Source organism: Medicago sativa, chromosome 3, assembly GCF_051527215.1.
Source record: "Medicago sativa cultivar Bolivia chromosome 3, Bolivia_mono, whole genome shotgun sequence".
NCBI classification, from domain to species: domain Eukaryota; kingdom Viridiplantae; phylum Streptophyta; class Magnoliopsida; order Fabales; family Fabaceae; genus Medicago; species Medicago sativa.
Genome location: NC_140751.1, coordinates 25,675,346 through 25,702,413, shown reverse-complemented (window position 1 = coordinate 25,702,413; position 27,068 = coordinate 25,675,346). Strand labels below are relative to the sequence as shown.

General features: G+C 35.9%; 3 protein-coding genes and 1 pseudogene across 5 annotated transcripts in view; all 4 read right to left on the bottom strand.

Moving 5' to 3' along the window:
• Nucleotides 1–27,068, bottom strand: part of LOC146936677 (F-box protein SKIP23-like) — a 60,529-nt gene that overhangs the window by 30,464 nt on the left and 2,997 nt on the right. The gene's annotated exons all lie outside the window — the stretch shown is intronic.
• LOC146936680 (F-box protein SKIP23-like) lies at nt 1,228–2,307 on the bottom strand. The gene has a single exon (XM_085751368.1). It carries the CDS (start codon nt 2,305–2,307, stop codon nt 1,228–1,230), a length of 1,080 nt encoding a protein of 359 aa, XP_085607494.1.
• Nucleotides 21,240–25,848, bottom strand: LOC146936678 (F-box protein SKIP23-like). 3 transcript variants are annotated; one of them, XM_085751365.1, is made up of 2 exons: nt 24,617–25,848; nt 21,240–21,939 (listed from the first exon to the last, which is right to left on the bottom strand). In XM_085751365.1, the coding sequence occupies exon 1, from the start codon at nt 25,763–25,765 to the stop codon at nt 24,638–24,640; it is 1,128 nt and encodes a 375-aa protein (XP_085607491.1). In that variant the 5' UTR covers nt 25,766–25,848; the 3' UTR covers nt 21,240–21,939; nt 24,617–24,637. The 3 variants fall into 3 exon arrangements, with proteins under 3 accessions (XP_085607491.1, XP_085607492.1, XP_085607493.1); XM_085751366.1 differs by having other exon boundaries at nt 24,621–25,848; XM_085751367.1 differs by having other exon boundaries at nt 24,629–25,829.
• Nucleotides 23,349–24,391, bottom strand: LOC146936679 (F-box protein SKIP23-like; annotated as a pseudogene).

Here is a 27,068-nt window from a genome sequence, read left to right as displayed (position 1 = left end):
TCTTTATAAATGGACAACTGAGGGGTACGATGGTTAAATATCGGATAGAAAGAAGAAGTCTGATGGCATAGATAAAAGCAAGAAGAAGTCTTTATAAATAAATTCAAAAGATCTGTAACAAGTTTAAAAAATCGAGCACACGCATTGCAAGTGCCAGACACACTGCAAAACACAGTGCAAGTTCAAATAAATTTAAGCTTCCACAGGATTCACCAACATATAGTTTGAATTGGTCTCTCCCACAACTCAAAGTGCAACTACACGGACCTCCTTAATCCTTATGCCTATTTTGATTATATTTCTATAGAAGTAAAATAAAACTATTAACTGAATATTTAATAAAAAGGTTTGCTAGATTCATGGACTACAACACGGAGAGTACAAAACACCAACTTTTGGTTCAGTTCATCTAACTGCATCACTTAGTCTATGCCAGGAAACAAATGTTTTAAAAAGAGTTCATCTAACTGCATAAATTGAAGCACTCTACATTCTCTTAGGTAAGCTCTATTTTCAATCCACCACTATTAGTATAAGACCATTGTAGAGAAATATCACAAACACGTTCAATTGTAAGAGCATTCATTCATTTCTAGGAAACTGTTTTAGGTAAACAACCATAAGGAAATTTAAGCACACAACAAGAAGGAAACTACAACCAAGAGTAAGCAAATGAGAGTATACATTTTCTATTACAAAAGCATATAATATACAGTGTAATGATTTTCCCTTTTGGCCTATATTAAGCAACAAATACCTCTACCTTCTCTTAATACCTTTGGAGCAACTTCCTCTACAACTCTACTCTTCCCTCAAAAACAGAGCTTCTAATAAAAAAAAACCTATTTCCTTGTAAAACGCTTCTAAATTCTAATGAATGAACTATGGCAAATACATATAGTCTTTGCATAAAATGTCATGTTGCACTTGTCAAACCCTTACTTATAAGTAGTTTGTCCTAGTATGAGTTTAACTTTTAGAAAGAGTCATGTGCTTAGGTCCAAAGATAGAAAGAAGGAAAAAGCTAGTTGTATATGAAAGAGATAAACAAAGGAGCTTATGAAAATTTTGAAGTCTAGATACCAATTTCAAAATATAAGAACATGTCAATATTTCTATTTTTATAAGTACTAGGTTCAAAGTTTATCCAATCTCAGAACAGAATAATGCACTATATATCAATCACAATCACATTAAAAACTTTTAAATGTAAGATAACATACCTTGTTACAAATGCAACTCGGCGATCCACTCTGGAGGTGGCCAGAACAACTTGTCATAATCAGGATAATCAGACAAAGGCAAAACCCGACCTTGATCCAAATCAAAAACACCAATGGACAAATTCAAGTACTTCTGATTATAGATCACACAATTCCCATTGGCAAAACCCAAATCGAAAGCAGAGACAGAAAATGAACATCCTTTCCTCCCCAAGAACAAAACCCTATCTTCTAAATTGGTCAACTTGACCCACTTTTTCTCCTTCTCATCAAGCCTAAACACATCAATCCATACAATAACTTCACCATTTTTATAGCAATCCACTAGCAACAACTCAAACTCACTACTCTCGATCAAGAATTTACTTTCACCCCCAAACACAGGCTCAGCTAATAGATGATAGCTCAAGTCCGATCCAATCACAAAAGTTCGACCGGTTTTGTCTACTACACAAGGCAACCCTTTAAAAACACAAACATTTCCTCCATGAAAGGAATTTAACATGTTGGGGATCGTCTTTGAACGGTTGTCCACGCAACGCAACATAATAGGATTCCCATATAAATCAGTTGTGAGGAATTCGAGAGGTTGTTCCCCCCGACACGTGGTAACACATAACTTTAAAACAATTTGACTGAGCAAGTTGAAGTGGTAGATGAAGGACATCTGTTGAAGATGGTTGACAGAGAGTTTGTTGAAGTCGAGAACATTATTGAAACGTGATGGTAAAGGTTCGTTAAATAAGAGAGGATGCAAAAGTTTGGTTTTCCCATCAAAATATGGTCCAATTCTGATTATCCAGGGACGGCGGTGGAGAGTTTGTTGGTGTTTTGGTGGTTTGATGAGAAAAATGTCGTTGTTGATGAGGTAGCTAACAGAATCAACGTTGGTGTGGGAACCGAATAGTTGGCAGGAGAGTTGTCCAAACTTTACGGGTAAATAGTGTTTTTGATAGTAGTTTGGGATAGAAGATCGCCACCAAGAACAGACGGAACGAGAGCGAATGAGGTAAAGTTCACTGTTGAGTTTTCGTGATATTAATTGCAGAAGCTCGCGTGGAAGCTCAGACCAATCTGCTGCCATGGATGCTTCTATACGGTAAAGATGTTGTTAGGGCTGGGCGGTTAGCAAGTTCGCCGTTCTCTCGTAAGGAGTCGTAATGGTATGGTTTGTGGTACTCGCAAAGTGATATAAAAAGAAATATCTAGGTTTATTTTTTTGGTGCAAAAATATCAAGGGTTTTTATTCATTCTTTTTTTATAAACAACAATTCCTTCAAAAAAAAAATATGTAATAGTACTTTTCCTTCAAAAAAAAAAGATGTAATTGTAATTTGTCAAAAAAAAATGGCAAAATTACACTTTTAAGTTCCTTCCCTTAAAAAAAAAAATTCTTGACTTAATTCGGATAGCAGTTTGGTCATTTATCTTTTTTTTTTAATTTCAATTTTTTCCTTTTGATCCATTTTCATATGAACTTTCAACCTTCAAATATACTATTCTTATGTAAACATAGATGAAGACCATAAATTTGAAGATTGAAATGCCATAAGAAAATAAAACCATGAATTTGATGCTTGAAAATTCATATGCAAATGGACTAAAAGGGCAAAAATGAAAGGAAAAAAAGATAAAAGACCAAATTGTTAACTAAAACTAAGTTAAGGGACTAAAACTATAATTTTGCCTATAGCAGTATTATTACTTTTTATTTTTGGTCAAGACTAGAAATTCAAATTTACCTTTTTAATGGGGATAAGTGGGTGTTAGGGGGTTCAAACTTCAGCCTCTATATATATAATGCAATGTTTATTTTATTTTTATGCATTAAAATTTATTAATTTTCTTTCGAAGGCATTTAAACTCGCCCATGAACCCGATCAAACCCGATGGGGTTCAGGTTCAACAAGAGCAGAAAAATACGAAGACAAGAGCGGATTTATGCAAAGACAAGTCATCAATACATACATTTAAAAGAAAAAGAATTAATCAACAAGTGTTTTTGAATTATAGGAAACAACAACATAATTAAAATTAGTAGCAACATTGGAGAGTACAATTGTAATTCAAAAATTATTGCAAGGGTGTGAGACTAAGTTGGAGAAGTAATGACATGAAATTGAGTCAAAGGAAGCAAGAAGTGGTGGCATGTGAAGTGAACCTTGGGTTGAGGTTCGAAATAGAAAGTGAGTATGGAAGTGAAACAGTCGTGTGTGAGAGACCGACCTGAGACAGTATGTAAAACAGTATTAGAAAGTCTTAATTGTATGTTTGATCCCTTATGTTTATATCACATTTCAAGTTGGTCCCTCATGTTTTAAAAGTTTTAAGTTGGTCTCTTACGTTTCAAAAGTTTCAAGTTAAGGTTTTAGTTTATCAGATAAAGTTTCAGAAGGGTTCACAACTGATGTTTGTTAAGAATCAATTTCCATATGTATGATGACTCAATGCCAATAACATCAACTTCGGCTGAGATTTGTTAGGGTAGGGAATGTCATATACTTGACCAACAGGAATAATGACAAGGGGGTTGGTTTCATGTTCTGGTGAGGAGTAGTCATCTTGTAGTTCAGTATGATGACAGAAGAAGTTTTTTTCTTTTTTCTTTTTTGTATTCATAAATGAATTTTGTTCGAAAGTAGGCTTGAGCAAGACCTACAAGATCTATTCACTACAACATTTTTGAATTTAGGCCACACTTTGAAAATTGTAGCTAGAACCAATAAATATGTGGCTGAAAGCTTAGGCCACGGTTTGGCCACATTTTATTAATTATGGTATACGTGGTCGTGGATTATTCTTTGTGGCCACGGTTTTTATCTTAGCCCACAAAATTAGAAAATTTGTAGCTTAAGATACGACAACAATAGGGAAGATTTTTTGAGTTACAGAAAACCACGGTTTTTCGGATTGGATTAGGTTGTGGTTTAACTATTGTGACCTAAACATTAAACCACACTTTCTTTTATTAATTTATGGCACAACTTTTTGTATTTTGTATAGGCTATTGATTTGAAACGGTTGCATGAACGTTAGGCCATAGTTTATTTTATTTTTATTTTTTATATAGACAATAAATTTTGATTGTTGCTAGAAAGAATAGACAAAACATTTCACTCTAAAGTTACAGATTTGTAAGAATTGTCTTTAGTACTACACGTATATGTATACGACCGATACATTTAGACTGCAACATTGCCAATATCGGTGAGTCAGATTCAGTCTCAGATTATGAGTCATAACCTGTACTTAGATTAGAGAGATTAATATATTTATTGCCCTTAGATCCAACATCTTTAAAGGGTTCAGCACATGTAGGAGAAGTAGAATCCGACATTGGTGTTGTAGGCTCTTTGTGAGGTGGTGATTTAGGTGGGGTGGGTTCTTTATGAAATGGTGAAGGTTCGAGAATATTATAGTGTTAGGAGTCAGAGAGTGTTGGTTGAGGGTCAAAAGATACTATGGGAGTTTGGTGAGAAGATGTGGGTGATGAGGAGTGTACATTCATATTAGCTATGAGTTCAGTAATAGTACCGTTATCAGTAGCCACTGAAGTTGCAACAATAGCCTTTTTTCAGCAAATCTAACCTTAGAAGCCTCCATACCAGTAATATTTTATGAGGCAACGGGATCATTCTCTAAAGCAGTATCAACAATTTTAGAAGTAGCTTCAGCAGTATTGATATGATTAGTAGTTTTAGAAGCTACAATATCAGCTTTTGAAGAAGTCTCTTATGGTTCTCTCCTAGCTCTTCTGATAAGAGGAACCTCATCCTCTACAATAGCCTCTTCCATAATAGTACCAAGCACAGGTTGAACTGGCTCAATTTCTTCTTCTTCTTTTGTTGGAATCACCGACATTCTGATTTTCCTTTTCTTGACAAGTGGAGGAGTTAAATCAATAGCAGGTGTCGACTTAGAAGAAGTACTCCTAACCTTAGAAGCTTTTCTGGCTAATGTAACTTTTGCAGACACGGAAGAAGTACCTCTCTTCCTTGATCCATATGCTTGTGGGGTCTTTTGAAGGATCTCTTGTATGGATATTGCTTTACCTTCCATCATATGCAGCTTAAACCATTCTTTGATTACCTCTTTGTTATCCTCCATAGTAATGACAGGATAGTCGGTCATCAGAGTCCATGCACTTGTTATTGGTTCAAAGGGTGCATTAGCCTTTGGAGACTCTTAGGTGATCAACTTCGTCATAAATACATCGTACCTTGTTAGAGTTTAGGCATGAGAAATCTCAATTCATCAACAACATTGTACTCATTGAGCTTATGTATCACCCTTCCTTGATAAAGATTTCTAACAGAATTCTCCCATATGGTATGTATTTCTTCTTTCCAAGCTTGGATTCCTCATTGCAATCCTTCAGATAATGAAGGCTTTTATATGTGTTTAGTCCCTGTAAATAGGGGTCATTTAAAATTTAGTCCCTGAATTTGCTAATCCTGGCACTTTGTCCCTGCAAAATTTAATCATTTAAAATGTCGTCCCTCTCCCAACTTAATCACTAACACGTCAGTAATTTGATGACGTGGCTCATTGACTAGGCAAATTATGACTTGAAGTGATGAAAATGCCCTTCCTTCTATCAAAAGCATGATAATGATGAAAATACCCCTAAGACCATTTATTCATCCATTTCCCTTCTCTTCTCATCTGTTACCCATTTCTTCTTCCTCCCAGATCTCGATCGCTGGAGATATTCCTCCTCAACCAACTGGTGGACCACGCTGTTCGGTACGTCATCAAAACCTTACCCGTCAGTATCCGATATCTATGAACAGAATTAGAGAGTTTTTTGAAATGACTCCAAGAACAAAATTCAAATCGTAACTGTTTCAGTTCGGTCGTAACCGTTTCAGATTTTGCTTTTGAGATGAACGAGATTCACCATCACTTCTGCTATATCGTCACGAATTTCGACTCTTCGAATCGATGTTGAATCCATGATTGGAGGACTCAAGAAACTTATGAGAATTCTTTCCGAATCAAACTCATAATGTAGCGATTTCCCTATTTTTTTTATTTTGAAATACGATTTCCCTATTTTTTTGGAACGTAACTGTTTTCTTCATTAATGAGGAATTTTCATGACGATGAACAGTGAAGATTGAAACTTTCTTTCCTACTGAATCTTCATCCAACCACATGAGTTATTTGTTGAATCTTGTTCAATTTCTTTGAGATTTGTCACGGATGTGAGATTGTGATTCAAGGGATCGAGAAAGAAAAATTGCAGCTGGAGCAAAGAGGAAGTAAAAGAAGAAAGGGCATTTTTGTCATTTTGCTGCACTTTGATAGAAGGAAGGCCATTTTTGTTACTTCAAGTCATGATTTGTGGAGTCAATTTGCCACATCATCAAATAACTGACGTGGCAGCGATTAAGTGGGAAGAGGGACAAAATTTTAAATGATTAAATTTTGCAGGGTCAAAATGCCAGGATTAGTAAATTCAGGGACCAAATTTTAAATGACCCCTATTTGCAGGGACTAAACACATATAAAAGCCGATAATGAAATATCAGTTGGGGAAGGTTGATCGTTCATTTTCTTGTCATGTAGTAAATGATGTACTTGCGATCTCAATTGATGTTGTCAAGACTTGAATCTATGGGCATCGGACAATCAAGCACACTCTAAACTAAACATTTAGATAGGCAGAAGATTGGTCATTTTTCTTGTGTTTTCTTCCTTGTTGAACAACATAGTTTTGATGTTCTGAGTGTAGTCACTATCCTTAGTCATCTTGAAGACTTCGATTCCTAGGTTCGGAAACTTAATCACTTCGACTATATTTGATTGAGAGATTTTAACCTTCAAACCTGACACAACAGATTGAATCTCTGTTTATTTTCTTTTTCCCCATGAATGGAAGCTCTTGTCCTGAATTTCGTAACCAAGTTTGTGTAGAGTAGACCATTTAAAATATCAAAGTAAAGACTCCATTCCTAAAGCTCCATCAATGGATTTAAGTTGAATCCATTAAAAAACAGATTGTTGAAGTCCATAATCATTTCACTCAAAACCTTCAACTCAGTCTCATTAGCCTTGTAGATTTTGGGAACCACTTGAATAGTCTTTTGAAAAGTAAAATATATTGTTTCACTTGTAGCAGCCTTGTTGATTTCAGAAGATGAAGAAGATGCCATTTCTGGAGTGACAAGTGATTTTTAAACCTTTAAGATTCAGTACTGTCTATTGGACAATGTTGAAACGCTTCACAGTAATGATGTTAGGGGGCGCGAGAAATAAACATTTAAAACCCACTAACTTTGTCTAAACAATTGTTACCCATCAGTTAATAGTTAATACACACATTAGAAAACTTTTCAGAATCGTGATAGATAAGAGGGACAAATATCAATAAAGCAAATTTTAACCTTTCCACTTATCTTTCATCACAGTCAATAAAAATCATATTCTGTCATAATCAAAAGTTCTTGGATCAGAAGAACAAACTCATCAGAGGATCACCTTATCAAAGGATCATCTCTATCAGAGGATGGTTCTCATCAGAAATTCTGATTATTGTTCCTTCTGACTAGATTTCTGATTCTGAAGCACTACTTAAAGGCAAGCATTATTCTTAAATAAAATGCTTGTTCAGATTTTTCTTAATAAAGTTAAATCTTTCTTTTATTTAAGGTTTTGTAAATATATCAGCCCATTGATTATCAGTATCAATGAACTTAATATTAGAAACTCCTTTCTGAACATAATCGCTTGTAAATGGTTGCTTAATTTTGATGTGTTTTTTGCTTTGAGTGCAGAATATGATTTTTAGACAAACAAATAGCAGCAATAATGTCATAGAAAATAGGAATACTATTTTCACTTATTTGATAGTCTTTTAACTGATGTTTCATTCATAGCAGTTGTGTGCAACAACTAGCAAATGAGAAGTATTTTGCTTCTGTTGTAGACATTGCAATAACTAGTTGTCTTTTGCTAGCCTAGGAGATCAGATTTTCACTAATAAATTGATAATTTCCACAGGTGCTTTTTCTTTCAATTTTGTCTGTAGCATAGTCATCATAACATATGTTAAGAATCAACATTAGTCAACTGTGTATTTACTAGTGTTTATTAGTTTTTAATATTGTAATTAATCATATTTAATACGTTACCAATTGTATACACAAGCATATGAATATAAATAAACATTCAGTGTGGTCATGTAAGACACACAACCATTATACAATCTCAATATGGTATCAGTAGTTTTAGGTTTCACGATCTGTTCTTATATGCCTCAGTAACCCTACCATTACAAACGGCTACTGAGCAATCCTCATCTCTGCCACCGCGCATCTTCCCTCCGGTGTGCCACTACCAATAGGTTTGTCTCACTCCGACGACCTCTACAGCCCAGCCAACACTCATGGGTGATACCGGAGGTGCCGATTCTTTTACTTTCACCAAAGTTCCGCTCATTCCATGTGAGAAGCTAACTGGAACAGCCAACTACAACATATGGGCTGGTGCCGTCAGACTCTGGTTTCACGGTCAAGGTCTTGAAGATCACTTGACCAAACAAGGCAAAGATATTGCCCCTGTTCATCGCGCAAAATGGAAGCAAGTCGATGCATCCCTATGCATCGTTCTATGGTTTTCAATAGCACCCCATCTCCAAGCACAGTACCAAGCTTTCACTACTTGCTATGAAGTGTGGGAAAAGGCTAAGAAAGTCTTCTCCAATGATGTTCACCGTCTCTACAGCGTTGTTCACAACCTCAATTCTTTGAAATTGGAGAATATGGATGTTCAAGCTTATCTTAGTAAGCTTGATTCTTTAAAGGCTAATTTTCAAACTTTAATGCCTTTCACTAGTGATGCAACAACTCATGCTGAACAACGCAGTAAGTTTTTCATGGTCATGGCTCTTGTTGGACTGCCACCAGAACTTGATTCTGTGCGCAACCAAATTTTATCCGGATCTACTGTTCCCGATTATGAGACAGTTAGTGAACAATTGCTGCGATTGGCCACACCTCATGCTTTTGGTCATGTCTCCACTCCATCTCCTAATGATTCATCTGCTCTTGCCTCGCACTACAATGGCCGTGGTGTACAGAATGGAGGACGCAGTGGACGCGGTAGTCGTAATAGTGTTCGTTGCAACTATTGCAACCGCTACGGCCATATTGAAGCTGATTGTCGTACAAAAGTAAGAGAACAACAACAACAGCCTACAGTTGCTGCCGTTGCTCAACCTACTACCGTCGGAGATGTTACTATTCCGGCCGCTGATTACAATGAGTTCCTTCAGTTCAAAGCAGCCCATCAGCCATCATCTTCTACCGTTGTTGCACGGTCTAGTAATCCTGCAGCCTTTATCTCCACATCGTCCTCCCTTGGTCCTTGGGTACTTGACTCTGCTGCCTCTAATCATATGACCGGTAATAAATCTCTTTTATCTCATTTGTCTTACTTTGATTCTTTGCCTCCTGTCACTGTGGCGAATGGTTCCAAAGTCAAAGTTCAAGGTCTTGGTCAGGCTCACCCACTTCCAAACTTGTCCTTAGATTCTGTTCTCTATGCTCCTGGTTGTCCTTTCAACTTAATATCTGTTAACAAACTCACTCGTACTCGTAATTATTCGTTTCATTTTGTTGATAATTCTGTTTATGTCCAGGATCGACGTATAGGACGGACGATTGGAGCAGGGCATGAATCTGGAGGATTATATTATCTCTCACCGTCGGTGGCATGTGCTTCTGTTGCCTCTCAAAGCCTTACACATCAGCTTTTGGGTCATCCTAGCCTTAATAAAATGCGTCTTTTAGTTCCTAGTTTTTCCAAGCTTTCGTCATTTGAGTGTCAATCATGTCAGTTAGGTAAACATACTCGTCACACCTACAGTCAACGAGTAAATAAAAGTGCTGCGTCACCTTTTGCTTTAGTTCATTCCGATGTTTGGGGTCCTAGTCGTGTCAAGTCAACTTTAGGTTACTCTTACTTTGTAACTTTTATTGATGATTTTTCACGATGTACTTGGTTATTTTTAATGAAAAATCGTTCAGAAGTTTTCCATATATTCAAAGAATTTTATGCAAAAGTGAAAAATCAATTTGATACTTCCATTAAAGTTTTACGCACTGATAATGCTCGTGAATATTTGTCATCCCAATTTCAAACCTTTTTAACTTCAGAGGGGATTATTCATCAATCATCATGTGCTCACACACCGCAACAAAACGGTGTCGCTGAACGTAAAAATCGTCATTTAGTTGAAACCGCAAGAACCCTTTTACTTCACCACAATGCTCCTTTCCGTTTTTGGGGTGATGCCCTTCTCACAGCCTGTCACCTAATTAACCGAATGCCCTCATCTGTCCTTCAAGATCAGATTCCATACTCTATCTTGAACCCACATCATGAACTCTACCCAATCCCTCTTCGTGTCTTTGGTTGCACATGCTTTGCTCATGACCTCACTCCAGGAAAAGACAAACTTTCAGCCAAATCTCTCAAATGTATTTTTCTAGGCTACTCACGTATACAAAAAGGTTATCGTTGTTTTTGTCCTCAACTTCAACGATACATTGTTTCCGCTGATGTCACGTTCTTTGAAACTTGTCCATTCTTCTCTGCTTCTGTGTCACCTGATGACAACTTTACTACAGATGTTCAAGATATCCCTTCTATTGTCCCGGCACCCATTGTAGCCTCTACCGCACCTCCCTTGCGTGTCTACCAGCGACGAAAACCTCCTCCACCAACAATCAGAGATGATATTGATCCTCCGGCATCATCTCCTACTCCAACTGCTCCTTTCGTTACGTCACTTGCACATGAACTTCCAATAGCATTACGGAAAGGTACTCGGTCCCGTAATCCTAATCCTATATATGCTTGTGTTTTAAACTATGATCGTCTATCCACTTCCTATGTTTCTTTTGTGTCTGCTTTGGATTCTGTGTCTATTCCTAAGTCTACAGGAGAAGCTGTGAGTTATGCTAATTGGCGCCAAGCAATGGTGGAAGAAATGGCTGCATTACATTCAAATAATACTTGGGACATTGTTCCATTGCCTCCAGACAAAACCACAGTGGTCTCGATTATGGTGACACATTTTCACCAGTGGCCAAAATCAGTTATGTTCGCCTCTTTCTTGCGATGGCTACCATTCATCATTGGCCCCTTCATCAGTTGGACATTAAAAATGCCTTTTTACACGGTGAATTGCAGGAGGAAGTTTATATGGATCAGCCTCCAGGTTTTACTGTTCCTGGTAATTCTAAACTCGTATGTCGGCTTCGCCGTTCTCTTTATGGACTGAAACAGTCCCCACGTGTGTGGTTTGGTCGCTTCAGCTCTGCCTTAATACAGTTTGGTATGACTAGATGTGAAGCGGATCACTCTGTTTTCTTCCTTCATTCCTCCACCGGTCGGTGCATATTTCTTGTTGTCTATGTTGATGACATTGTCATTACAGGAGATGACTCAGAAGGTATCTAGCAACTCAAAGCCCATCTTTTCAAAAACTTTCAGACAAAAGACTTAGGTCCTCTCAGATACTTCTTAGGCATTGAAGTCGCACAGTCCTCATCAAGCATTGCAATTAACCAACGCAAATATGCTCTAGATATTTTGACTGAAACTGGTATGCTTGATTGCCGTCCTATTGATACTCCTATGGATCCAAACGTCAAGCTTCTTCCGGGTCAGGGGGAGCCATTGAAAGACCCGGGAAGATATCGACGTCTTGTAGGCAGACTCAATTATCTTACAGTCACTAGACCTTATATTACCTTTGCTGTCAGCATTGCGAGTCAATTTCTGAACGCTCCTTGTGATAGTCATTGGGACGCAGTTATTCGCATTCTCAGATATATAAAGAATTCACCAGGAAGAGGACTATTATATGAAGACAATGGCGATGCTAAAATCACTTGTTATTCAGATGCTGACTGGGCCGGATCACCATCAGATAGGAGATCCACTTCTGGATATTGTGTTCTTATTGGAGGAAATATGATCTCATGGAGAAGCAAGAAACATAACACAGTTGCATTATCTAGTGCAAAAGCTGAATATCGTGCTATGGCAGCAGCCTCAAAGGAGCTTGCATGGCTTAAGAATCTACTCTTAGAGCTTAGATTGGGAGACCTCCAAAACACAAAACTCATATGCGACAATCAGGCTGCACTCCATATTGCATCCAATCCGGTTTTCCATGAACGAACCATGCACATAGAGATAGACTATCACTATGTAAGAGACAGTTCTTTCTGGTGAAATCACCACAGATTTTGTCAAGTCTGAAGACCAATTGGCTGATATGTTTACTAAGTCTCTCAAGGGCTCACGAGTGGATTATATTTGTAACAAGCTCGGCTCATATGATATATATGATCCGGCTTGAGGGGGAGTGTTAAGAATCAACATTAGTCAACTGTGTATTTACTAGTGTTTATTAGTTTTTAATATTGTAATTAATCATATTTAATACGTTACCAATTGTATACACAAGCATATGAATATAAATAAACATTCAGTGTGGTCATGTAAGACACACAACCATTATACAATCTCAATAACATAATCCAACTAGCCTGTAATATTGATATTTCTTATAAAGGAAACCAAGATTAGTAGTTTCCTTCAGATATCTAAAGATTCTCTTAACCGCAGTTAAGTGTGTTTATCTAGAATCTAGCATACAAGCATACACTGAATAAAACATCAAGTCTAGATGCAGTTAGGTAGAGAAGACAACCTATCATACCTTTGTATACCGTTTTATCTACCTTGCTGCTTTTATCGATCATCTTTGCTTAGATAGCAGGTTGAATGTGTGGGTGTGGCCATCAGTTTACAATTCACTAAGTTGAACTTCAAGATTTCCTTGGTGTACTTGGATTGATGAGCGTAGACTCCATATTTGCATTGATTAATTTCAATTCTCCCATCATACTCATTACAAACTCTATCTGCATCATCTTAGAAAATTCTTTGCAAAGAGTTTCATTAGTAGAACCAAAGACGATATCATCAACATATATCTGGACAATTAAAATTTCATTCTTTAATGTCCTTTTAGAAGAAAGTGGTATCAACTTCTTCACGTTTAAAACCATTTTCTAAAAGAAAGCTACTTAATATGTCATACCAAGCTTTGGGAGCTTGTTTAAGACCATAGAGTGAATTTTTCGGTTCGTACACAAACTTTCAACGTTTTAAATCTTCAAACGCAGATGGTTGTTTAACATACACTACTTCAGAGATAACACCATTTAAGAATGAACTTCTAACATCCATTTAATATAAGTAGATATCATGGTGTACAACATATGATAGCAATAATCTAATAGCTTCTAATCTAGTTACAGGAGCAAAAGTTTCAGTCAAACCAACACCTTCTTGATGACTATAGCATTTATATACTAGTCTAGCCTTGTTTTTTACCACTTCACCTTGCTCATTGAGTTTGTTTCTAAAAACCCATTTGGCTCCAATGATGTTCTTCTAAGATGGTCAATGGTCAATTAAATCAAATACATCATTTCTCTAAAATAGTTTCGGCTTTTCTTGCAGTGCAATAATTTATCCATCATCTTTCAAAGCTTCATCAACAGATTGTAGCTTCAATCATTGACAATAGTCCCACCATAGAGCGTTCCTTTTTGAAAGCTTATTTTGTCTTCAAATGATTGTTCTTGTTTCGAAGGATTAGACCCTCTAGATCTGATGGTTTATACTTGAAATTTCTTTCAGGTTGTGTTGCATTGCTTGAACTTGCATCTGTTCTTCAGAGTTAGATGCATCTTCTGGAGCATCAACTTTTATCAATTCCGTCGAAAGTCTTGTGCTTAGTGTGGATAATTTTTCAGAATAAAGTGGCTACAAAAGATAAATTAGTGAGTAAAGGGGTTATTGGTCAAGGATCAGCTTAGTGTGGTCATTGTACTAGTTGAAATTCAAATCTAATAGCATAGATTATGACATTGTTCACTGGTATGCTTTGGTGGTGTGGTTTAGTGCTTGTTTCTCGTCAACTTTGAAGTTTTTAGGCTTAATGGATTGTTCTCATTGGTTTTGTGTTTTGGCTCGGTCAGAAAACTATGTGGAATCATGCTATCATAGGGCTGATGCTTTATCCTTTTTCATGGTACTTGATCTTATAAACTTGATTTTGCTTTTTGTGTTTGATTCAGGCTGGTTGTTGTGTAGTCCAAGCATCATGGAGTTAGTGTGTATTGTTTGCTCAGGTGGTCTCTCCTTGTCCTGGAATTAGCAGTGGTTTTTTTCATCAGCCTTGGGAGGTGGTAGAGGTTAGGGTGTATTGAGTTTGCATTGAAAGGTAACTCGGTATTTCTTTAGAGATTCTTGACATCATGGTCGTATCTCTGATGAAGTATTTTTGCATCAAACAAGATAAGTATTTGTATCGTCTCCACAGGGATTAGTGCGATATCAATGATAGTTTAACATCAAATATCATTTCAAGTATTAAGAGTGATTGTTTGTTTGAATTCTAACTACCTAAACTAAATTGCAAAAAAGTAAAAAGTTGAGATAAATAAGGATTGAAACTTGTTAGGAGTAGCGTTCCTTAACCAAGCGTCACACGTAACCTAATGATCCATACGAATTCTAGCTTTATAACCAATATTATCACAATCAATTCTAGACTATCCTTCGTGTCCAAAGCGATATAATTGACTCTAAGGTATCGTTTAAACATTCGTGTCCAAATCCCTTAAACGATCACAAAGACGATCGGATCACTTAATCGACCGTGTCCAGCCTGACTAAGTGTCCGAAAGCATTAAACTCTTGATTATGGTGATTATCAAAGATTAACAAAGATGTCAAGTAAGTTAACCTAAGATATATTGCTACTCTAGCTCTAGATTCAAGAGTTCGTGTCCAAATCATCTTGAATCTCATTGAAAGCATTAACACAAGAATAACAACAATATTGAATATAAATTGCTAGAACCATATATTGCAAGATCAAAAGATTACATGTTAGCAAGGATCAAGTACCTCTCATCCCAACAAAGGATATTTAGCTACACATCATCATGGAAGCCTTGCAAGGATGGATTGAAAAGGAAGGATTCATTACACCTTGTGATGTCTCAACAAAGGAATAAACATCCAACTTCCAAAATCACTCTCACTCTATATGATCTACCCTATTTTCTCTCTTAGAATCTATAAAATATCTAATGGAATAATAAATTCTAAAGAGAGGTAAAAATCCTATTTAAATGGGCTGAGTTTGTAAGCTTACGCTAATAGCGAAATATGCGCTATTAGCGAAGCAAGTCGGCTTAAGCTGTGGCCAATGAGGTTGTGCCACGTTGGTCCTTGCCATTTTTCTTCGCCCTGGCTACGCTAATAGCGTAGTCTTCTGGAGCTTTTACGCTAATAGCGTATATTATGCTAATAGCGTATTTCTTCAAACCCAGCTTCTGCTTCGCTCCAGGTACGCTAATGGCGTACCTCTCTGGACCAATTTCGCTAATAGCGTGGAACACGCTAATAGCGAAGTCTTCAAAACCAGCTTTTGCTAATTTGCACTTTTTCATGATTTTTGGTCTTTGCTCAGTGTCTTGGGGTAAATTCCTACATAAAGGGATAGAGTAAGATATATAAAGCATAATAAGGCATTTAACGCTAATTTCTCGGCTTTTCCTTCAATAACTTGCAAAACAAGTAACAAAAAGTGCTTAAAATATAACATGAAATTAACACTTTTTAGCACTTATCAAACTCTCCCCAACTTAACTCTTTGTTTGTCCTCAAACAAAAGATTGAAAATCAAACAAGTTAATAAGCCAAGACACAAGTACAAAAGGCTTTGAAAACTTTTTCAGATGAATGATACAAAAATGAATGCGCGGGCAAGTCTAAGTTTCCAACTAATCTAAAATTCTACTACCAACATGGGATGAGTCCTAAGTACAAAGTTCATGTCAAATATTTCAAGATAATAATACATTTATTTACGAACCACACCTAACACACTTCTTTGAAAGTAGATAAACAATTGAAATCATATGAATGAGGGTTATGAACACACATCCGGCAATCAAGTTAACATTCCAATCAAGTTATGTGTCCATCCAAATATCATTTCAAAAGGCATAAAAAACATGGATCAAAAGGTCTTTAAGGGTTATAACTTGGCTTGGCTACAAAAGAAATGTCATATGTGGGGCAATTGAAATCAAAAATCCTACCAAAGAGGAACATTCCTTGTATCAACCATTAAAATTTACAACCTTCCCTACCAATTATTACAAACCCTTGGGGTTCACATGATAAACACTTTGATCTTGACAACTTATTCTATTTTTGGATTTTTCTTTCTTTTTCTCTTTTTCTTTTTCTTTTCATGTACACGTTGTTTTCTTTTCTTTTTGTATTTACAACACCATGTTGTCTTGATCAAAGATAAAATTACACCATTATACTTGACATAAGATTTACATCTACCTTCTCTCCCCAACTTGAATCAAAATACACCCTATTTGAATTTTCCCTTACTCTAAGGCAAAAGGGACAAATAAACATTGAAGATTTAGGGTTCAACAATTAAAAACATATCAGAGTCTCAAAGTGCGTCAAAAATGAACTGGATATTGAAAAGTTAAAAGGCAAATTCATCAAGCATTGTGCTTATGAATTGACAGTTCATAATTGAGGACTCCGATTCATTTGGCTCAAGTGGGTTAGCAAATACTCGCTCTTCTCACAAGGTAGGCTATTTGTGGTCAAGTATGTTTCACTCATTAACAAAAATGTGCCTTGATCATATCCATGCCTTCACACAATTTAAAATAGTTATTGGATTTAACATAAAACAACCGAGTTAAATAATGAATCCGGTCTCCTTGCATATGTACAAACACTTGAGGTTTCCTCACTTTTAGCTAGAACTAAGTGGTTCACAAACAAACACATTATTGCGAAGAACTAAATGACATGAAATTTACACAAAGTACTCGTTTCATATTCGAGTAAAAACCTAGAAAAACTGGAAACTTGTACCTTGGCTTTGCGCTTTTGATCACAACTATGAATCATTATCAATCATCTGAGAATTGAAATTTAAGCAAGAGTGATACAAAAGAAACTTCCACAAATAAAATGAAGTACTAAATTAACCAAAAGTGCTAACACATTATTTTAACTAACAAAATACAACTATATACAATACTAATATGAATACTAACATCACAATACTAATTAAAACAATTGTCAACACACACCATTATCCAAAAATGATTAAAACTGCCCAAACTGCAGCTACTCGCAGTTGCGAGTAGCTTTACTCGCAGTTGCGAGTTAAAAGGCAGTCAAAATGGTCAATGACCAATTTGCTCGCAGTTGCGAGTTGTTCTACTCGCCATTGCGAGTCGAGACAGTTCAGAATTCTGCTCTCTGTTTGTTTCTTCTATAGGATGTTTTGATGCATGCACAAGACTTCTAAACTTATTATGCATTAAAAACAGTAAATAAACTTACAAAATTGGGTTGCCTCCCAACAAGCGCTTGTTTAACGTCGTTAGCTCGACGTCTTTTTCATTAGGGTGGCCAAAATGAGACGAACAACACATCATCTTTTGAAACCCTACGCTTTGGGAGGAATTCCATGAACTTTAAGTACAGCTGATGTGGAGTCCATGTCCTCCTTAACATTGGTTTATTGAACAAGGCACTAATTTCATCAATGACCTGATCGATTTCTACCTTGTTCACTTTCTTCCCCCTTGCTTCCATTAAGTCTTCCTTGCATAGTAACCGTTCCTTTTTCTCTACCACCTTTACTTCTTTAATATCAACAATTTTGGCATCTTCACTAAGTGACCTTTCTTGAGGAAGTTCTATTTCATGTGATGCACCACATTCTAATGTTGTAACTTCCTCATTTTGAACAACAACTTCTTCAACAATCTCTCCGACTCTGTCAAACATATTTGGATTATTTTCTTGTTCTCCAAGAGTGGATTGATTGTTGGCTTGGTTATCCATGATTTGTGCTTGAAGCAACCCAATTTGAAGTGATAAATTCTTCAATCTTTGGTTGGTATCTTGCATGTTTATCATGGATTGTTGCATGAAGACATTCAAAGTATTTTCTATCACCGAATATCTTTCATCTTCATAAGCATGTTGCTGATACTGTTGATATGATTCATACTCGAATGGAGTGTAGAAGTTGCTATAACCATGATCAGCCATGATTATGGCTAGGTGGTGATCCTAAAACGGAAACAACTAACAAGAAACTTTTCTTTGTTTATCAAAGAGGGGTTAGTACAAACAACTATCAAGTAAAGAAAATATTTACGGAATATGTACAAATACTTAAAATGATAAATAAATCGTTCTATCTATGATATCTAAACACCAATCCCCGGCAACGGCGCCATTTTGATGAAGTATTTTTGCATCAAACAAGATAAGTATTTGTATCGTCTCCACAGGGATTAGTGCGATATCAATGATAGTTTAACATCAAATATCATTTCAAGTATTAAGAGTGATTGTTTGTTTGAATTCTAACTACCTAAACTAAATTGCAAAAAAGTAAAAAGTTGAGATAAATAAGGATTGAAACTTGTTAGGAGTAGCGTTCCTTAACCAAGCGTCACACGTAACCTAATGATCCATACGAATTCTAGCTTTATAACCAATATTATCACAATCAATTCTAGACTATCCTTCGTGTCCAAAGCGATATAATTGACTCTAAGGTATCGTTTAAACATTCGTGTCCAAATCCCTTAAACGATCACAAAGACGATCGGATCACTTAATCGACCGTGTCCAGCCTGACTAAGTGTCCGAAAGCATTAAACTCTTGATTATGGTGATTATCAAAGATTAACAAAGATGTCAAGTAAGTTAACCTAAGATATATTGCTACTCTAGCTCTAGATTCAAGAGTTCGTGTCCAAATCATCTTGAATCTCATTGAAAGCATTAACACAAGAATAACAACAATATTGAATATAAATTGCTAGAACCATATATTGCAAGATCAAAAGATTACATGTTAGCAAGGATCAAGTACCTCTCATCCCAACAAAGGATATTTAGCTACACATCATCATGGAAGCCTTGCAAGGATGGATTGAAAAGGAAGGATTCATTACACCTTGTGATGTCTCAACAAAGGAATAAACATCCAACTTCCAAAATCACTCTCACTCTATATGATCTACCCTATTTTCTCTCTTAGAATCTATAAAATATGTAATGGAATAATAAATTCTAAAGAGAGGTAAAAATCCTATTTAAATGGGCTGAGTTTGTAAGCTTACGCTAATAGCGAAATATGCGCTATTAGCGAAGCAAGTCGGCTTAAGCTGTGGCCAATGAGGTTGTGCCACGTTGGTCCTTGCCCTTTTTCTTCGCCCTGGCTACGCTAATAGCGTAGTCTTCTGGAGCTTTTACGCTAATAGCGTACATTATGCTAATAGCGTATTTCTTCAAACCCAGCTTCTGCTTCGCTCCAGGTACGCTAATGGCGTACCTCTCTGGACCAATTTCGCTAATAGCGTGGAACACGCTAATAGCGAAGTCTTCAAAACCAGCTTTTGCTAATTTGCACTTTTTCATGATTTTTGGTCTTTGCTCAGTGTCTTGGGGTAAATTCCTGCATAAAGGGATAGAGTAAGATATATAAAGCATAATAAGGCATTTAACGCTAATTTCTCGGCTTTTCCTTCAATAACTTGCAAAACAAGTAACAAAAAGTGCTTAAAATATAACATGAAATTAACACTTTTTAGCACTTATCAATCTCTAACTCCTTGCCTGTTTGGCTACGGAACTGAAGATGTATTTATCGCATTTTCTTTGGGTGTTCGATGCTCATTAGTGGCGTGGATTGAGATCCTTAGATGTCTGAATTCCCTCTGGTGACATTTGTATTTGGCAAGTTATACATCCGCCAAGTCTTTTCTTTGTATTTCAATCTGTTTTGTTCTGTATTATATTTTTTTATCAGGTGTGACTGTTCTGTTGTGTAATAGGTTCAAGGGGCAGTGTTGTTAGGGGGGTTTTGTAGATTGGTATACAAATTTTTTTGTATTGCAAGTGTCGAAGGACAGTAGATTCAGGGAACATAAGAAGTTTGAAATGGTAGCAGACGCTAAAACACAACAAACGTTGATAGATGATATGAAGTGAATTAAAGAGAATTGAATTCTGGTAAAGAATGGAAAGTATAGAGATAAAGAAAGATATTTAGGTAGTTTTTAGCTTTTCCATTCATTTTACTTTATACTAAACATAAAACATCTGGAAAATTCAGTCAACAACTCTATATGTCTGAGGAAAAAGATATGCAAAGAAAATTTAGGAAAGTTTTCTTTGTCATTATAGAAAACAATACAGAAGGTCGCAACACAAGAAAATAACATTACTATCAAAGAGCTTTCTAGCATCTAAATATGTATCTACTTTACAAGGCAATTCTGAGAGAATTTTCTCTTCGATCATGTTTCAAATCTCAAATATATCAGTTCACCATTATTTAATAATGAAATTTCAGAAAGTTTTGCTGCAATTGAAAACACCGACATCATCTATGATTCAATTAAACCAAGAACAAGAAAATAGAATCATGTATTCTAAATATTCCAATAAACAGAATTTGAGACATTATAAAAAGTTACATAATCTTTTGCTGCAACTAATAGCACTGACATGCCCATGCCTAAATTATAATAGGACCATCCAAATCTTCCATCAAGAAAATAAATTCAAGTATAAACATAATAACTCTCCGTTAGACTAAGATGTCGTCTTCCGAAGTGACTGCAATTCTCTTTTCCTCTTGGGTCTGTTTGTGTTATTTGCTTATTTCCCGCATTATCGAGCGAAGCAAACTACATTCCAGAGGTACCAGTATTTTTTTATTTATTTACTATTCTAAAGTTTGGCTTCCAAATCTTTGTACATATACTAGTGCCTTTGACAACCATGGCAGGGAACATTCTGAAAACAAAAAATATAACTATAAAAGCAAAAAGCAAATCATAAATCCACCCATCATACCATAAACATTCCACTTTAATGTTCAAGTCTCTTTATCAATGATATATTACTTTTATAAATGAAAACAGTCAGTACAAACGGCCCTATGCATTCATCCATTAACTCTACGACCTGAACCTTAACGGAATAACGAGTCTTCCTAAACAATACTACAGCAGCAAAAGCTAATAACCTCTCAACCCAGCTCATTTGTATTTCATATAACAGACCTCAGATAGTGTCTTGGATTTTCACACCACTGACTAATTGAGTAATTGAAACTTTTATAATTCACTATCAACCATTTCCACACTGATATATCCACTACCTATGTTACCGATACAAACCATCCTTGATTTGTTCTAAACTACAAAAAAACTAGTTTAAAAACTCCTACTTTGAAAGTTGAAATTTTATGATGACATACATACAGAGCTGAAACAGTGAAACCTTACATTAAGAAGATATATTCTAATGGAAAAAGAAAAGCTTAGCATCACCTAATGTTGTATTGTACCAACAAGAATGATGGAGACAATATCTTGTTAATTGACTCTGAGCCATTTTGTTCCAATTTATGTCACCTATACATCAAAACTATACAATAAAGAAACGAAAGCATTCCCAGCATTCCCCAGTGTGTATGGGTACACTCATCAGTAGTATTGCCGAAAGTTGCATCAAAGGGCTCCTTCACAGCCTGCAATTAAAATAAATACAAATGCAATCTTTAGAAATAATCAAGAAAGAGTATTTCTTCTTCGATAAATATATCTACCAAAATCATACTTGTGATAAGCATAAAAGTTAAACATCAATATCCCTAGAAAAAAATTTGAAGGTGAGCCATGACCCAATAAAACCCTAGGCCTTTGCCTAAACATGTAGGAACAAAAAATTGCTTGCGAGAAGCCACATAACTTGAATAAGAATTACACACCCCTAGCCCTCTAACAATCCAAGAACCTGATGCATCATATATTTATCTATAAGTTCTTTCTCTCCCTTTTAAGATACAAACAAATATTACTAGCTCAAAACATATCCTTCTAAAGATACACAGGCAATTATAAATGCTGAAGACATGTCAATCCACCTTAAGATCTCATGCCATACATTTGAAAACAATGGACATTCAAAGATTCATTATTAAACCAAATCCTCCACTCCACAATTACCCATACAACTTGAAGGAGTCTTGAAGAAAAAAATATAATAAACTGGAGGAGCAAATGAAACTGATTTTACAAGCACAAGGTGTCCCCCTATTGATAGATTCCTCCTATACATAACTTCTCCCTAACTACATCCACCAACAGCTTCCAAGTACTTAGCTGTCTAGGATTTGCACCAATAGGGAGGCGCAAATATTGAAATGGTAGAGATTCGACCTTCTAAAAGGCTTTCGTTATATATATTCAACTTTTTCAAATATATGCTCAAGGAGACAGTGATCAGCCATCACTGGTCCAAATAGCAACATGTTTATTACATTGTTGTGGAAGCATATTCTTAGTACACCATGATAAATGATGCATATCTGAACTGAATAAACTGAGCCCTTGTCATTAATCAATCTGTGTAGCTCAGAAATAAGCTGAGCCCTTGTGATTAATCAATCTGTGTAGCTCATAAATAAACCTATATTTATAAAAACGTTTTCCTATGTATAAAATGACATTCTGCATCATTGACTCTGTTCTTTCAGTAAAAGAATTGTGACTAAGTAAACCTAATCTAACTAAACAAGAAATAGGGTGGACGAAACTGGTCAGAGATAGATAAGTAACTTAGAACTTCATTTTTCACAATGTCCGTTCCAATTAAGAAACCAAGATTTTTCTGTCATAATTACGTAACATGTAGGCAAGTCAAACACCTTTAGCCTTTGAATATGGCAGAGTGCGAAAATCTGATTCCAAACACTAGGAAAGGGTTCATATATCGTTGTTATTCAAAAAAATTAAAAACATAACGATGGTGATGTTCTGCATATATTCATATAATATTTCAAATTTTTTATATCTATAAGTACAAGTCAAAAAGATTATATAATCTAACAACGGAAACTAAACACAGAAATGCAATATCGCAATCACATGAGAAACCTTTCAATGCAAGATAACATATTCAATTAGGATTTAGGAATGCAACTTTTGACGATCCACTCCGGAGGTGGCCAAAACAAGTTGTAATAATCACGATAATTCGACAAAGGGGAAAGCTGACGGCGTCCTTGATCCAAGTGAAAAAAAAAATACTCATTCCAAACCTTTCTTTCATATGAGAGAAGAAAAAGATATTATTCATAAAGATCATACAATTCCCTTTGGGAACACATAAATCCGAAGCAGAAGCAGTAAACGAACAACCATCCCCCAAGAACAAAACTCTATCGCCTAAATTCTTCATCAACTTCACCCACTTCCTCGCTTTCTTATCAAATGCGAACACATGAATCCTTAAATCATCATGATAAATGTCCACTAGCAGCAAATCACCCTCGCTTTCCACTAAGAATTTTATGTCCCCACCACCTACCAAAGGGTCAGCTACTAATTGAACGTTCAAGTCGTCAATTCCAACAGTAAATGTTCTACCAGTTTTGTCCGCCGCGTAAATTCGCTGTTTAAACACGCAGATGTCCACAATGGGTATTGACAAGCCGAGAATCACGAAACGATGCCCATCGCTGCAGCGGATAAGTAACAGATACAGAGGATATTTGATTATGCTGAGAGCGAGAGGTTCTTTGCCATGACAAGTGACAAGAATGGCCTTTTCAGGGTACATGATATCAGAAGCATAATGAAAATCTTCTTCGATGAGAAACTTGCCCCAAATGAAGAACAGAGAGTTGATTGAAATCAAGCACGTAAGGGAAATCAAAAGAGATAAGAGAAGGTTGGGATAATTTGGTTTTGCCAAGTGATTTTTGGGTAACTCTAATTAACCAAGGACGACAGGACCCCAATTTCTTCTCACACTCATCAAGTAATCAATGAGCACAGATCAAATATTTGACACTTAAATGCAACAATACATCAAACTAATCAGCACAACACAAATAATTTCATTCACACATGGTATTGGAACCAAACTTGTTGAACCATGTTATAAAGCTCCAAGAACCGATAGACCATAACAGCCATGAAGAGTAGATAATACAAATCAATTCATTCATAACGAACAGATTTTAAGCCAACCAGTTTGACAGTAATAAAAAAAATTATAAATTTTTTAATGTTAGAAGTGCATATAAAAAAATTAGAAGTGCATATATTTGCAAATCGCATATTAGTTAGAAAAAAATCATAGTTAATGTAACGATAATAAAGCTATATCAGAAGCCTTTGAATGCAAGATAACATACTCACTTACGCATTCACCTTTTGAGCTCAGCTTCTTTTGGCGATCCACTCTGGAGGTGGCCATAACAATTTAGAATATTCAGGATATTTGGATAAAAGCGAAAGCTGACCATCATCCAAGTCCAAAAAACAGCTCCCACATAAAGTGGATATATTATCCATAATGATCACACAATTCCCTTTGGCAACACACAAATCTGAAGCAGAAGCAGAGAATGAACACAGCGATCCCAAAAACAAAACTCTATCCCCTAAATTCGCCAACTTCACCCACTTCTTCTCCTTTTCATTAAGCTTAAACACATGAATCCGTACCAAGAAATTAATACTTGCAAGATCATCACCATCGAACTCTAAAGACTCATAAAAGTCCGTTAGCAATAACTCACCCTCACTCTCCACCAAGAATTTTCTTTTCCCGCCACCATCAACCAAAGGTTCAGCCACTAACTGGACAGTGGAGTCGTCCGGTCCAACAGTAACCGTCCTTCCAGTTTTGTCTACCAGATAAGGCCGCCCATTGAAAAGGCAGATGTCTCCCGAGCAAGGCGACATGTCAGGAATAGCCTTCCAATTCTCATCGCCGCATTTCAACAGTACTGGTTTTGAGGTACGGCTAAAGCTAAGCGTGCCGAGTATGATAGGTTTTTTGTCATGACACGTGACAGCTACGACTTTTTCAGGGTACATTTCGGTATAGTGCAAGGGTTCTTTTTTGTCGGGAATGATGAAGTTAGTTACCAAATGAAGGAGGGAGAATCTGTTGAAGTTGAGCACAGGATTGAAAGGAAATGGTTTGGGTGGGAGATATGGATGTAAGAGCTGGGTTTTGCCACTAGAATTTTGGGTAATTCTGATCAACCAAGGACGGTGAACTAGGGTTTGTTGTGGTGGTGGTTTGATGAGGAAGAAACTGTGTTTGGAAAGGTAAGAGAATGAAGTATTGTTGTTGAGGGAATCAATTTCGAATGGGTATCTGAGTAGTGGGTACTCGAGGGTTAAAATGTTACAACGGTGATTTGGGATTGAGGAAGAGCGCCAATTGGAACAAATTGATCGAAAACGAATAAGATCGATTTCGTTGTCCATTCGTTGTGATATCAGATGAAGAAGATCCTTCGGCAGTTGAGACCAGTCTGCCTCTGCCGTCGCCATGGATGAAGCTGTTGTGCGTGTGCTGCTTATTCTCCCCTCTTCGTTACTTTTTTTAACAAGAGAACCGTAGAAAACAATTTTTTAGAAAAAAAAAATCTATTTTTTTTTTTTTACAAGTATTTTAAAATCTATTTTTATGCAATTTTTTAGCAAGAGTTTTGTCTTATACAAAATTTAATTTAGCAAGTTTCCTTAAAAGAAAAACATTTGTGTACAAAAACTAATTGTCACAAAATGAGTTTTACTTTAATTTTTTTTCAATAGCATTTTTTTCCAATTGTGTCATCTAATTAAATTATATTCATTACTTCAATGCAATACAACTTCACATTTGTGATATTGGTGAATACATCAATATTTATAATTTTAATTTAATTTGATAATTTACTTTAATGCAATACAAATCAATTTCATTTATTTTATTAAAAAAATCGCTTTCGTTTATAGTATTTCATTAATATGTGCAAAATAAACAAATGTTATGCTCATTGTCGGATGATATAAGTATTTTGTGTGAGTACCTTAAATTATGTAATTTGATTCCATGAAGGTCCAAAACTAAAAAATCTTTAAATTACAAGGTTAGAATCTAAACAAATTTTTTTACATATGATAAACCAAAAATCACTAATATTACAAGGGTAAACATATATTAACCCTAAATTATAATAGGACCATCCAGATCTTCCAATTTGACTATAAACATAAATAACTCTGTGTTAGACTAAGATGTTGTCTTCAGAAGAGACTGCAATTCTCTTTTCCTCTGGGGTCTCTGTTATTTGCTTATTTTTCACATCATTGAGAGAAGCAAACTACATTCCAGAGATACCAGCGTTTTTTTTTTATTTACTATTCTAAAGTTTGGCTTCTAAATCTTTGTACATATTGTTAGTGCCTTTAAAAACCATGGCAGAGTGCATACTGAAAAAACATATAACTAAAAAAGCATAAAGCAAATCATAAATCCACCCATCATACCATAAACATTCCACTTTAATGTCTAACTCTCTTTATCAATGATATATTCCCTACATAAATGAAAATAGTCAGTACACACGGCCCTATGCATTCATCCATTAACTCCACGACCCGAACCTTAACGAAATAAATATTCACTTCCTTGTGTCGCTGCTTGCAATTCGACTTTCCTTCAAAATAATGAGTCTTCCTGAACAATACTACAGCAGCAAAAGCTGCCACAGTAACATAAAATATCAAAAAGACCGTAATTCTAATAACCTCTCAACCCAGCTCATTTGTCTTTCATAACAGACCTCGGACAGTGTCTTGGATTTTCACA

Excerpts from the sequence above, each read along its gene's own strand:
- LOC146936680 (XM_085751368.1), bottom strand. The coding sequence starts at position 2,307 with ATGGCAGCAGATTGGTCTGAGCTTCCACGCGAGCTTCTGCAATTAATA.
- LOC146936678 (XM_085751365.1), bottom strand. The coding sequence starts at position 25,765 with ATGGCGACGGCAGAGGCAGACTGGTCTCAACTGCCGAAGGATCTTCTT.